This window comes from Salmo salar, chromosome ssa19 (assembly GCF_905237065.1).
Source record: "Salmo salar chromosome ssa19, Ssal_v3.1, whole genome shotgun sequence".
Classification (NCBI taxonomy): Eukaryota; Metazoa; Chordata; class Actinopteri; order Salmoniformes; family Salmonidae; genus Salmo; species Salmo salar.
Window position 1 is genome coordinate 35,457,850 of NC_059460.1, and position 14,420 is coordinate 35,472,269.

Here is a 14,420-nt window from a genome sequence, read left to right on the forward strand (position 1 = left end):
TAGTAGTGGCTTGGAGGCTAGGGAGATTATTTAGTAGTTGTGGCTTGGAGGCTGGGGAGATTATTTAGTAGTAGTGGCTTGGAGGCTAGGGAGTTTAATTAGTAGTAGTTGCTTGGAGGTTGAGAAGGTTAGGGGGATATTTAGTTGTAGTGGCTTGGAGGCTAGGGGTTATTTAGTAGTAGTTGCTTGAAGGCTGGGGGGTTATTTAGTAGTATTGGCTTGGAGGCTAGTGGGATTATTTAGTAGTAGTAGTGGCTTGGAGGCTAGGGGGTTATTTAGTAGTAGTGGTATGGAGGCTAGTGTGGTTATTTAGTAGTAGTGGCTTGGAGGCTTGGGGGGTTATTTAGTAGTAGTTGCTTGAAGGCTGGGGGGGTTATTTACTAGTATTGGCTTGGAGGATAGTTGTGTTATTTAGTAGTAGTAGTGGCTTGGAGGCTAGGGGGGTTATTTAGTAGTAATGGCTTGGAGGCTAGGGGGGTTATTTAGTAGTAGTTGTTTGAAGGCTGGGGGGGGTATTTAGTAGTATTGGCTTGGAGGCTAGTGGGGTTATTTAGTAGTAGTAGTGGCTTGGAGGCTAGGGGGGTTATTTAGTAGTAGTGGCTTGGTGGCTAGTGGGGTTATTCGGTAGTAGTAGTGGCTTGGAGGCTAGTGGGGTTATTTAGTAGTAGTGGCTTGGAGGCTGGGAGGGTTAGTAGTAGTGGCTTGGAGGCTGGGGAGTCTAGGGGGTTATTTAGTAGTAGTAGTGGCTTGGAGGCTAATCGGGTTATTTATTAGTAGTGGCTTGGAGGCTATGGGGGTTATTTAGTACTTTTGGCTTGGAGGCTAGGGTGGGTGATTTAGTAGTAGTGGCTTGGAGGCTAGTGGGGTTTTTTAGTAGTATTGGCTTGGAGGCTAGTGGGGTTATTTAGTAGTAGTAGTGTCTTGGAGGCTAGTGTGGTTATTTAGTAGTAGTGGCTTGGAGGCTAGGGAGGTTATTTAGTAATAGAGTGGCTTGGAGGCTAGGGAGGTTATTTAGTAGTAGTAGTGGCTTGGAGGCTAGGGAGGTTATTTAGTAGTAGTAGTGTCTTGGAGGCTAGTGGGGTTGTTTAGTAGTAGTGGCTTGGAGGCTAGGGAGGTTATTTAGTAATAGAGTGGGTTGGAGGTTATTTAATAGTAGTAGTGGCTTGGAGGCTTGGGAGGTTATTTAGTATTAGTATTGGCTTGGAGGCTAGAGAGATATTTAGTAGTTGTGGCTTGGAGGCTAGGGGGGTTATTTAGTAGTAGTTGCTTGAATGCTGGGGGGGTTATTTAGTAGTATTGGCTTGGAGGCTAGTGGGGTTATTTAGTAGTAGTAGTGGCTTGGAGGCTAGGCGGGTTATTTAGTAGTAGTGGTATGGAGGCTAGTGGGGTTATTTAGTAGTAGTGGCTTGGAGGCTGGGGGGGTTATTTAGTAGTAGTTGCTTGAATGCTGGGGGCTGTTATTTAGTAGTATTGGCTTGGAGGCTAGTGGGGTTATTTAGTTGTAGTAGTGGCTTGGAGGCTAGGGGGGTTATTTAGTAGTAGTGGCTTGGAGGCTAGTGGGGTTATTTAGTAGTAGTTGCTTGAAGGCTGGGGGGGTGATTTACTAGTATTGTCTTGGAGGCTAGTGGTGTTATTTAGTAGTAGTAGTGGCTTGGAGGCTAGTGGTGTTATTTAGTAGTAGTAGTGGCTTGGAGTCTAGAGGGGTTATTTAGTAGTAGTGTCTTGGAGGCTAGGGGGCTATTTAGTAGTAGTAGTGGCTTGGAGGCTAGGGAGATTATTTAGTAGTTGTGGCTTGGAGGCTAGGGAGATTATTTAGTAGTAGTGGCTTGGAGGCTAGGGAGTTTAATTAGTAGTAGTTGCTTGGAGGTTGAGGAGGTTAGGGGGGATATTTAGTTGTAGTGGCTTGGAGGCTAGGGGGGTTATTTAGTAGTAGTTGCTTGAAGGCTGGGGGGTTATTTAGTAGTATTGGCTTGGAGGCTAGTGGGGTTATTTAGTAGAAGTAGTGGCTTGGAGGCTAGGGGATTATTTAGTAGTAGTGGTATGGAGGCTAGTGGGGTTATTTAGTAGTAGTGGCTTGGAGGCTGGGGGGGTTATTTAGTAGTAGTTGCTTGAAGGCTGGGGGGGTTATTTACTAGTATTGGCTTGGAGGCTAGTGGTGTTATTTAGTAGTAGTAGTGGCTTGGAGGCTAGTGGGGTTATTCGGTAGTAGTAGTGGCTTGGAGGCTAGGGGGCTATTTAGTAGTAGTAGTGACTTGGAGGCTAGACGGGTTATTTATTAGTAGTTGCGTGGAGGCTAGGGGGTTATTTAGTAGTAATGGCTTAAAGGCTGGGGGGTTATTTAGTAGTAGTGGCTTGGAGGCTAGGGGGTTATTTACTAGTAGTGGCTTGGAGGCTAGGGGGTTATTTAGTAGTAGTGGCTTGGAGGCTAGGGGGGTTATTTAGTAGTAATGGCTTGGAGGCTAGGGGGTTATTTAGTAGTAGTGGCTTGGAGGCTAGGGGTTTATTTAGTAGTAGTAGTGGCTTGGAGGCTAGGGGAGTTATTTAGTAGTCGTAGTGGCTTGGAGGCTAGGGGGTTATTTAGTAGTAGTAGTGGCTTGGAGGCTAGAGAGGTGATTTAGTAGTAGTGGCTTGGAGGCTAGGGGGGTTATTTAGTAGTTTTGGCTTGGAGGCTAGGGGGTTATTTAGTAGCAGTAGTGGCTTGGAGCCTAGGGGGTTATTTAGTAGTAGTGGCTTGGAGGCTGGGGGGGTTTAGTAGTAGTGGCTTGGAGCCTGGGGGGGTTAGTAGTAGTGGGTTGGAGGTTGGGGAGTCTAGGGGGTTATTTATTAGTAGTGGCTTGGAGGCTAGGGGGTTATTTAGTACGTTTGGCTTGTTGGCTAGGGTGGGTGATTTAGTAGTAGTGGCTTGGAGGCTAGTGGGGTTATTTAGTAGTAATGGCTTGGAGGCTAGGGGTTTATTTAGTAGTATAGGTTTGGAGGCTGGTGGAGTTATTTAGTAGTATTGGCTTGGAGTCTGAGGATGCTGGGGGGGTTATTTAGTAGTAAGTGCTTGGAGGCTAGGGTTGTTATTTAGTTGTATTGGCTTGAAGGTTGAGGAGGCTAGAGGGGGGTATTTATTAGTAGTGGCTTGGAGGCTAGGGGGGTGTTATTTAGTAGTAGGTGCTTGGAGGCTAGGCGGGTTATTTAGTAGTAGTGGCTTGGAGGCTGGGGGGTTATTTAGTATTAGTGGCTTGGAGGCTGAGGAGGGTTATTTAGTAGGAGAGGCTGGGGGGGTTATTTAGTAGTAGTAGCTTGGAGGCTAAGGGGGTTATTTAGTAGTAGTGGCTTGGCGGCTATAGAGGTTGTTTAGTCGTAGTATTTAGTTGGAGGCTAGGGGGGTTAGTTAGTGGTTTGGAGGCTAGGAGGGTTATTTAGTAGTAGTAGTTGCTTGGAGGCTAGGGGGTTATTTAGTAGTAGTAGCATGGAGGCTAGGGGGGTTGTTTAGTAGTAGTAGTAGCTTGGAGGCTAGTGGGGTTATTTAGTAGTAGTAGGTGCTTGGAGACTAGGGGGGTTATTTAATGGTTTGGAGAGTAGTGGGGTTGTTTAGTAGTCGTAGTGGCTTGGAGGATAGGGGGGTTATTTAGTAGTAGTAGTGGCTTGGAGGCTAAGGGGGTTATTTAGTAGTAGTGGCTTGGAGGCTAGGTGGGTTATTTAGTAGTTGTGGCTTGGAGGCTAGTGGTGTTATTTAGTAGTAGTAGCGGCTTGGAGGCTAGGGGGATAATTTAGTAGTAGGTGCTTGGAGGCTAGGGGGTTATTTAGTAGTAGTGGCTTGGAGGCTAGGGGGTTATTTAGTAGTATTGGCTTGGAGGCTAGGGGGGTTTTAAGTAATAGTAGTAGTGGCTTGGAGGCTAGGGCTGTTATTTATTAGTAGTGGCTTGGAGGCTAGGGTGTTATTTAGTAGTATAGGCTTGGAGGCTGGTGGAGTTATTTAGTAGTACGTGCTTGGAGGCTAGGGTTGTTATTTAGTAGTATTGGCTTGAAGGTTGAGGAGGCTAGAGGGGGGTATTTATTAGTAGTGGCTTGGAGGCTAGGGGGTGTTATTTAGTAGTAAGTGCTTGGAGGCTGGGGGTGTTATTTAGTAGTAGGTGCTTGGAGGCTAGGGGGGGTTATTTAGTAGTAGTGGCTTGGAGGCTGGGGGGTTATTTAGTAGTAGTGGCTTGGAGGCTGAGGAGGGTTATTTAGTAGTATTGGCTTGGAGGTTGAGGAGGCTGGGGGGTTATTTAGTAGTAAGTGCTTGGAGGCTGGGGTGTTATTTAGCAGGTTATTTAGTAGTAGTGGCTTGGAGGCTGGGGGGTTATTTAGTAGTAGTAGTGGCTTGGAGTCTAGAGGGTTTATTTAGTAGTAGTGGCTTGGAGGCTAGTGGGGTTATTCGGTAGTAGTAGTGGCTTGGAGGCTAGGGGGCTATTTAGTAGTAGTAGTGGCTTGGAGGCTAGGGAGATTATTTAGTAGTTGTGGCTTGGAGGCTGGGGAGATTATTTAGTAGTAGTGGCTTGGAGGCTAGGGAGTTTAATTAGTAGTAGTTGTTTGGAGGTTGAGGAGGTTAGGGGGGATATTTAGTTGTAGTGGCTTGGACGCTAGGGGGTTATTTAGTAGTAGTTGCTTGAAGGCTGGGGGGGTTATTTAGTAGTATTGGCTTGGAGGCTAGTGGGGTTATTTAGTAGTAGTAGTGGCTTGGAGGCTAGGGGGGTTATTTAGTAGTAGTGGTATGGAGGCTAGTGTGGTTATTTAGTAGTAGTGGCTTGGAGGCTTGGGGGGTTTTTATTTATTTTATTTATTTATTTATTTCACCTTTATTTAACCAGGTAGGCAAGTTGAGAACAAGTTCTCATTTACAATTGCGACCTGGCCAAGATAAAGCAAAGCAGTTCGACAACATACAAAAACACAGAGTTACACATGGAGTAAAACAACATACAATCAATGATGCGGTAGAAAAAAAAAAAATAATAATAATAATAATAATAATAATAATAATACAAAAAAAAAAAATAATAATAATAATAATAATAATAATAAAAAAAGTAGTAGTGGCTTGGAGGCTAGGGTGGTTATTTAGTAGTAGTGGCTTGGAGGCTAGGGTTTTATTTAGTAGTAGTAGTGGCTTGGAGGCTAGGGGTGTTATTTAGTAGTAGTAGTGGCTTGGAGGCTGGGGTGGTATTTAGTAGTAGTGGTGGCTTGGAGGCTAGGGGGGTTATTTAATGGTTTGGAGGCTAGTGGGGTTGTTTAGTAGTCGTAGTGGCTTGGAGGCTAGGGGGGTTATTTAGTAGTACTAGTGGCTTGGAGGCTAGGGTGGTTATTTAGTAGTAGTGGCTTGGATGCAAGGGTGGTTATTTAGTAGTTGTAGCTTGGAGGCTAGTGGGGTTTTTTAGTAGTAGTAGTGGCTTGGAGGCTAAGGGGTTATTTAGTAGTAGTGGCTTGGAGGCTGGGGGGGTTTAGTAGTATTGACTTGGAGGCTGGGGGGGTTAGTAGTAGTGGCTTGGAGGCTGGGGAGTCTTGGTGGGTTATTTATTAGTAGTGGCTTGGAGGCTAGGGGGCTATTTATTAGTAGTAGTGGCTTGGAGGCTAGGGAGATTATTTAGTAGTTGTGGCTTGGAGGCTAGGGAGATAATTTAGTAGTAGTGGCTTGGAGGCTAGGGAGTTTAATTAGTAGTAGTTGCTTGGAGGTTGAGGAGGTTAGGGGGCATATTTAGTTGTAGTGGCTTGGAGGCTAGGGGGGTTATTTAGTAGTAGTTGCTTGAAGGCTGGGGGGTTATTTAGTAGTATTGGCTTGGAGGCTAGTGGGGTTATTTAGTAGTAGTAGTGGCTTGGAGGCTAGGGGGTTATTTAGTAGTAGTGGCATGGAGGCTAGTGGGGTTATTTAGTAGTAGTGGCTTGGAGGCTGGGGGGGTTATTTAGTAGTAGTTGCTTGAAAACTGGGGGGTTATTTACTAGTATTGGCTTGGAGGCTAGTGGTGTTATTTAGTAGTAGTAGTGGCTTGGAGGCTAGGGGGTTATTTAGTAGTAGTGGCTTGGAGGCTAGTGGGGTTATTCGGTAGTTGTGGCTTGGAGGCTAGTGGTGTTATTTAGTAGTAGTAGCGGCTTGGAGGCTAGGGGGATAATTTAGTAGTAGGTGCTTGGAGGCTAGGGGGGTTATTTAGTAGTAGTGGCTTGGAGGCTAGGGGGGTTATTTAGTAGTATTGGCTTGGAGGCTAGGGGGGTTTTAAGTAATAGTAGTAGTGGCTTGGAGGCTAGGGGTGTTATTTATTAGTAGTGGCTTGGAGGCTAGGGTGTTATTTAGTAGTATAGGCTTGGAGGCTGGTGGAGTTATTTAGTAGTAAGTGCTTGGAGGCTAGGGTTGTTATTTAGTAGTATTGGCTTGAAGGTTGAGGAGGCTAGAGGGGGGTATTTATTAGTAGTGGCTTGGAGGCTAGGGGGGTGTTATTTAGTAGTAAGTGCTTGGAGGCTGGGGGTGTTATTTAGTAGTAGGTGCTTGGAGGCTAGGGGGGGTTATTTAGTAGTAGTGGCTTGGAGGCTGGGGGGTTATTTAGTAGTAGTGGCTTGGAGGCTGAGGAGGGTTATTTAGTAGTATTGGCTTGGAGGTTGAGGAGGCTGGGGGGGTTATTTAGTAGTAAGTGCTTGGAGGCTAGGGGTGTTATTTAGTAGTTTTGGCTTGGAGGTTGAGGAGGCTGGCGGGGTATTTATTAGTAGTGGCTTTGAGGCTAGGGGGGGTGTTATTTAGTAGTAAGTGCTTGGAGGCTAGGGGGGTTATTTATTAGTAGGTGCTTGGAGGCTAGGGGGTTATTTAGTAGTATAGGCTTGGAGGCTGGTGGGGTTATTTAGTAGTAGTGGCTTGGAGGCTAGGGGGTTTTATTTAGTAGTAGTGGCTTGGAGGCTAGGGGGGGGTTATTTAGTAGTAGTGGCTTGGAGGCTGGGGGGGTGTTATTTAGTAGTAAGTGCTTGGAGGTTAGGGGTGTTATTTAGTAGTAGTGTCTTGGAGGCTGGGGGGTTATTTAGTAGTAGTGGCTTGGAGGCTAGGGGTGTTATTTATTAGTAGTGGCTTGGAGGCTAGTGGGGTTATTTAGTAGTAGTGTCTTGGAGACTAGGGGGGTTATTTGGTAGTGGTAGTGGCTTGGAGGCTTGGGGGGGTTATTTAGTTGTATTGGCTTGGAGGCTAGTGGGGTTATTTAGTAGTATATGCTTTGAGGCTAGTGTTGTTATTTAGTAGTATTGGCTTTGAGGTTGAGGAGGCTGGGGGGTTATTTAGTAGTAGTGGCTTGGAGGCTAGGGGGGTTATTTAGTAGTATTGGCTTGTAGGCTAGGGGGTTATTTAGTAGTTGTTGCTTGGAGGCTAGGGGGGTTATTTAGTAGTAGTAGTGGCTTGGAGGCTAGTGGGGTTATTTAGTAGTATATGCTTTGAGGCTAGTGTTGTTATTTAGTAGTAGTGGCTTGGAGGCTAGGGGGGTTATTTAGTAGTTGTTGCTTGGAGGGTAGGGGGGTTATTTAGTAGTAGTAGTGGCTTGGAGGCTAGTGGGGTTATTTAGTAGTAGTAGTGGCTTGGAGGCTAGGGGGGGTTATTTAGTAGTAGGTGCTTGGAGGCTGGGGGGGTATTTAGTAGTAGTGGCTTTGAGGCTTGTGGGGTTATTTATTAGTTGTGTTTTGGAGGCTAGGTTTTTTTTTTTGTAGTTGTAGCTTGGAGGTTGGCGGTTGACACAGGCCAATGGTGGGTTTGGTCTACCTAGTGCTAGGTAGTGAGAGCTGGGTTTGGGTGGGTTTGGGGTTGTGGTTGTGGTGCATTATGGGAAGCCTAGGACCAGGAAGTGAACAGGAAGCTGAACTGTGTTTCATTGATTTCAGGGATGAGAGCTGCAGTCAGGAGGGCGATGGTGGTGATGAGGATCTGGGGGAGGAAGGGGAGGAGTTTGAGTGTTACCCCCCGGGGATGAAGGTGCAGGTGAGGTATGGGCGTGGTCGCAGCCTGAAGACGTACCAGGCCACTGTGAAAGAGGCTGACGTGGAGGGGGGAGAGGTGCTCTACCTGGTTCACTACTGTGGCTGGAACGTCAGGTAAGATTAGCAGGACACACAGCCCTGGGGAATATGACCGACCACCTTCCTAGCCACCACTAGTATTACAGCTATATTATTCGCTCTCCTCAAATAGACCCAGCTGTAAATGTAAAGATCTTACCTTTTAAATGGAGATCCCTATAGCAACAACATGGATATCACTTCCTCTCTGTTATGATACAAGGTCACATATATTTTATTTATATATCATTGATTATATCTTACCATCATCTATAGATAATGTAATGGTCCCTCTTGTGACACGACAAATTAATTATCATTTGTTATTTCTTACCATCCCCTGTAGATAATGTAATGGTTTTTCTGTGTCAGGACTAATTAATTATCATTGCACTGTGGACATCTAGTGGTTAAAATTGAGAACTGGGGCAATCAGTAATGACTTTGGTTTGTTGACGTTTTAAAGTATTGACTGACAGTTTGTCTCCTCGTCCGTCCGTCTGTCTGTCCTCCCACTGTCATCTAGAGACGTGCTGAGTTTGACCATAAAATGAAGCTCTTTCACAGAGCCTTCTCATTGAAGAATAGAGCTATTTTATTTAGCCCTAAGCCACTTTAAAATGCCATTTAATCCTCATTCACATTATAGGGCCAAACCTACCCAAGCCAAGCTGAGAAACTGAGCTTGCCTGGTTAAACATCCACTATAATTGCTGGAACCATACTGGAAAGGACCACAGGCAGCAGGGTACGGTTCGGGTGGGCCCTATCGTGTGGATCTGGTATTAAAATGCTGCTATACTCACTTCTACCTTTCTCCCCCCTGGGCCAGAGACAGGGTAATAAATACAGTGTTACTATGTAGAAGTAGAGTTAGCATAGAGAAGAGCTTTTCACAGTGAGACCAATGTTCGAGATGTCATTGTCTTACGTTGTGTAGTGGTTGAGCGGATGTTCTTTCTCTCTGCGTTACTGTGTCTTGTGGTGTGACGTTGGAAGACTTTCATTCCTTTCTGTAGATCCAAGTAGACTGACTACCTTTGGGTAGTTAACATTCTGTAATTCATTTCAATGGTTGTTGGTATTATCATAATGTTGATTTATCTTAATTAAGGTTGTTTTATTCCATAATTATAATGTGGATTTGTCTTCATTAAGGTTATTTTATTCCATAATTATGATGTGGATTTGTCTTCATTAAGGTTGTTTTATTCCATAATTATAATGTGGATTTGTCTTCATTAAGGTTGTTTTATTCCATAATTATAATGTGGATTTGTCTTCATTAAGGCTGTTTTATTCCATAATTATAATGTGGATTTGTCTTCATTAAGGCTGTTTTATTCCATAATATAATGTGGATTTGTCTTCATTAAGGCTGTCTTATTCCATGTAATAATTTTGATTTATCTTAATTATGGTTGTTTTATTCCATTATATAATTATGGGGCGGCAGGTAGCCTAGTGGTTAGAGCGTTGGACTAGTAACCGAAAGGTTGCAAGATCAAATCCCTGAGCTGACAAGGTACAAATCTGTCATTCTGCCCCTGAACAAGGCAGTTAACCCACTGTTCCTAGGTCATCATTGAAAATAAGAATTTGTTCTTAACTGACTTTCCTAGTTAAATAAAGGTAAAAAAAATGTTTTAATAATGTTGATATACAGTACCAGTCAAAAGTTTGGACACACCAACTCATTCCTGGATTTTTCTTTATTTTTACTATTTTCTACATTGTAGAATAATAGTGAAGACAACAAAACTATGTAATAAAACATATGGATTCATGTAGTAACCAAAAAAGTGTTAAACAAATCTAAATATATTTTAGATTTTAGATTCTTCAAAGTAACCACCCTTTGCCTTGATGACAGCTTTGCACACTCTTGGCATTATCTCAAACAGCTTCACCTGGAATGCTTTTCCATCAGTCTTGAAGGAGTTCCCACATATGTTGAGCACTTGTTGGCTGCTTTTCCTTCACTCTGCGATCCAACTCATCCCAAACCATCTCAATTGGGTTGAGGTCGGGTGATTGTGGAGGCCAGGTCATCTGATGCAGCACTCCATCTCTCTCCTTCTTGGTCAAACAGCCCTTAAACAGCCTGGAGGTGTGTTGGGTCATTGTCCTGTTGAGAAACAAATGATAGTCCCACTAAGCGCAAACCATATGGGATGGCGTATCGCTGCAGAATGCTGTGATAACCATGCTGGTTAACTCTGCCTTGAATTCTAAATAAATCATTGACAGTGTCACCAGCAAAGCACCCCTACACCATCACACCTCCTCCTCCATGCTTCACGATGGGAACCACACATGCAGAGATCATCTGTTCACCTACTCTGCGTCTCACAAAGACACGGCCGTTGGAACCAAAATTTCTAATTTGGACTCATCAGACCATCGGTCAGATATCCACCGGTCTAATGCCCATTGCTCATGTTTCTTGGCCGAAGCAAGTCTCGTCTTCTTATTGGTGTCGTTTAGTAGTGGTTTCTTGCCAGCAATTCGACCATGAAGGCCTGATTTTTTTAAAATTGTATTTCATTTTACCTTTTTAACTAGGCAAGTCAGTTAAGAACAAATTCTTATTTACAATGACGGCCTACCCTAGCCAAACCCTAAGTCGGACGACACTGGGTCAATTGCGCGCCGCCCTATGGGACTCCCAATTGTGGCCGGTTGTGATACAGCCTGGAATCGAACCAGGGTCTGTAGTGTCACCTCTAGCACTGAGACCGCTGCGCCACTCGGTGGTCTCTGAACAGTTTACGTTGAGATGTGTACATTGATTGTACTCTAACAGTATACAGGTAGTCACTGCTCTACCTGGCGTTGTACTCTGAAGCATTTATTTTGTCAGCAATTTCTGAGGCTGTTATCTCTAATGAACTTATCCTCTACAGCAGAGGTAACTCTGGGTCTTCCTTTCCTGTGGCGGTCCTCATGAGAGCCAGTTTCATCATAGCGCTTGATGGTTTTTGCAACTGCACTTTAAGAAACTTTCAAAGTTGTTGACATTTTCCGTATTGACTGACCTTCATGTCTTAAAGTAACGATGGACTGTCATTTCTCTTTGCTTATTTGAGCTGTTCTTGCCATAATATTGAGTTGGTCTTATACCAAATAGGGCTATCTTCTGTATACCACCCCTACCTTGTCACAACACAACTGGTTGTCTCAAACGCATTAAGAAGGAAAGAAATAATAACAAATTAACATTTAACAAGGCACACCTGTTAATTAAAATGCATTCCATGCACCTCATGAAGCTTGGTGAGAGAATGCCAAGATTGTGCAAAGCTGTCATCAAGGCAAAGGGTGGTAACTGAAGAATCTCAAATATAATCTTACCTTGCGTTCCAAATGGCACCCTATTTCCTATATAGTGCACTAGTTTTGACCAGGGCCAATAGGGAATCCCATAGGTAGTACACTACTTTTGACCAGGGCCAATATGGAATCCCATAGGTAGTACACTACTTTTGATCAGGGCCAATAGGGAATCCCATAGGTAGTACACTACTTTTGACCAGGACCAATAGGGAATCCCATAGGTAGTACACTACTTTTGACCAGGGCCAATAGGGAATCCCATAGATAGTACACTACTTTTGACCAGGACCAATAGGGAATCCCATAGGTAGTACACTACTTTTGACCAGGGCCCATATTGAATCCCATAGGGCTCTGGACAAAAGTAGTACACTATAAAAGGAATAGGGTGCCATTTGGGGCATAGGCTTTATAACTGACCTTTGACCTGTGATTGACTCTCTGTCTCTGTCTCTCCCGTCAGATATGATGAGTGGGTCAAAGCTGACAAGATTGTACGTCCGGCCAATAAGAATGTTCAGAAGATTAAACACCGCAAGAAAATAAAGGTAGGAGAAATAAATGTTGTTTTTTTATTATATTTTGCATATTAGCAATTTCAATTGAATATACAGAATACATAGTTGTTTCTGTCTATGAAGATGACATGAGGTTACCACAAGATGCACAACATTAATCTGGAGCCCTAAACATGGTTTTCCTGCCCTCCCAGAACAAAGCGGAGAGAGAGCGTAACCGTCTGGAGCGACTGAACGAGGACCTGGGGAGTCCGTCCCCCAACAGACTACGTGTCCCCCGCCCCTCCTCCAAATCCCTCGGCCCCTGCTCTGGCTCCGGTCCCTGCTCAGCCCATGAGCGCCATGTTTTCTCCAAGATGGAGGACGGTGAGAACCAAAGGACTCTGACTCTGCAGTCTCCAGTCAAGTCTATTGAAATCACTTCTATCCTCAATGGCCTGCAAGGTAGTCACTGCTCTACCTGGCGTTGTAATCTAACAGTATACAGGTAGTCACTGCTCTACCTGGCGTTGTACTCTAACAGTATACAGGTAGTCACTGCTCTACCTGGCGTTGTACTCTAACAGTATACAGGTAGTCACTGCTCTACCTGGCGTTGTACTCTAACAGTATACAGGTAGTCACTGCTCTACCTGGCGTTGTACTCTAACAGTATACAGGTAGTCACTGCTCTACCTGGCGTTGTACTCTAACAGTATACAGGTAGTCACTGCTCTACCTGGCGTTGTACTCTAACAGTATACAGGTAGTCACAACTCTATCTGGTGTTGTACTTTAACAGTATACAGGCAGTCAAATGGATAGGATATGTCATTCAAATTACATTTTGTTTCATGACTTTTAGCAGATTTTAAGGCAATATTTTTTACTCAATATTATGCGTTTTGAGTGTTGAACAATTAACTTATTTAGTTTTAGAGTTCAGTAGATTGTATTTCACTCTATAGAACTATGATACATTGATTGGGAGTGCTGTTGTGCTGCCTAAGCCATTGTAGTGGAAGTTTGTGGTGCCAAAATCATTGTCAAGGTACTAAAATGTTGTTTTTCTTTGCTTCCTTCAGCCTCAGAAAGTTCAACAGATGAGTCTGATCAGGATGGTGGGCGTGAGGACGAAGATGACCATCCGGGTTCAGGAGGTCGCGACGGTCTCAGAAAGGGGGGTCCCCCCAAACCCCTTCACGCATTAGACCGCTGGGAGGGTACCGACTCTACCGATGTCCCCAAACCACCATTGGTCACAGGGAAGAGCCAAGAACCAATCAGTGTCGAGATCCCGGAGCCTGGGAAACGGCGTAGCCAACCAGAGTTTGAGGCTGAGAGGGAGGGGCCAGGTAGCTCCGCCTCCAGGAAGAGGAAGTCAGAAGGAGTGGCAGGGGAGCAACAGACCTCTAAAGGACCCCCGTCCAAAACCAAGCTCCCAACCAGGAGCACCAGGAGCGCAGACTGGCTGCCGGGAGGCTCCAACAGGAGGGCCCAGGAGAGAGCAGGAGGTCTAGGGGAAGACAGAGGAGGAGCAGGAGGTTCTTCTAGCAGCAGCTCAGATGATGGAGGTGCACCTCCCACTGAGCCCCACCAGGCCGATGGAGACCGACCCAGCTCCCGTCCCAAACCTCCCCCCTCTAAGAAGTACAACGGCATGAAGGACAAGGCAGCCAAGAGTGGCACCGGTGGTGGAGGCGGCGCCCGCCCTGCGCGATTCTGGGAGATCCCTGAGAAGAGGGCTAAGATGGCAGCCAGCAGCGTGGAGGAGAGAGAGAGAGCGAGACCGGCGGGTGGCAGTCGTACCAAGGGACAGAAGGATGTATGGTCCAGTATTCAGGCCCAGTGGCCGAAGAAGACCCTGAAGGAGCTGTTCTCTGACTCTGACACAGAGGCTGCTAACTCCCCTCCTCCGCCTGGACCGGCCCAGTCCTCATCATCATGCCACGAGGAGAGGGAGAGCAGGGGGGAGCGGGATGGGGACGAGACAGGAGGAGGAGGCCCGGAGAGGGAGATCAGGGGGGAGCGGGATGGGGAGGGAGACGAGACAGGAGGAGGAGGCCCGGAGAGGGAGAGCACGGGGGAGCGGGACCGGGTGGTAGATGAGGAAGGAGGAGGCCCGGAGAGGAAGGACCATGACCCTTCAGAGGAGAACCAGGGGCAGGAGAAGAGGAGGAGTGAGCAGGAGTTCCCCTCCAGTGGATCTAACTCAGTTCTCAACACCCCTCCCACCACCCCAGAGTCCCCATCCATGGGACATAGCGGTAGCGGGGCCATGGAGCAAGGGGCTGGAACTGGCTCTAACCGGACTCAGCCCTCCTGTCCTCCCCTGTCTGTAACCCCTGCTCTGGGTACAACGCCCTCCTCTGACCCCCTGGCTCCGGGGCGCCCCAACACCCTGGCAGAGGAAGGCGGTTGTGGTCACAGTGAGACAGACAGCAGTACAGTGGAGGTGGAAAGTCTTGGAGGGGAGCTGCAGGACCAGGACTTACCCCAAGGTAAGTGTTGACTAGCCAAATGGTTGCTGGCATCAGTGTCCTA

At 45.9% G+C, this 14,420-nt stretch overlaps 1 protein-coding gene across 3 annotated transcripts in view; it reads left to right on the top strand.

Annotated features, from left to right (window-relative positions):
• arid4b (AT-rich interaction domain 4B) overlaps positions 1 to 14,420 on the top strand; it is a 243,060-nt gene that overhangs the window by 209,431 nt on the left and 19,209 nt on the right. The window contains exons 17-20 of one of the 3 annotated variants that reach the window (XM_045702251.1): positions 7,870 to 8,079; positions 11,843 to 11,927; positions 12,092 to 12,341; positions 12,962 to 14,377. In XM_045702251.1, the coding sequence (XP_045558207.1) occupies positions 7,870 to 8,079; positions 11,843 to 11,927; positions 12,092 to 12,341; positions 12,962 to 14,377 (1,961 nt within the window). The remainder of the gene's footprint in view (positions 1 to 7,869; positions 8,080 to 11,842; positions 11,928 to 12,091; positions 12,342 to 12,961; positions 14,378 to 14,420) is intronic. The other 2 variants (XM_045702252.1, XM_045702253.1) reach the window with 2 other exon arrangements.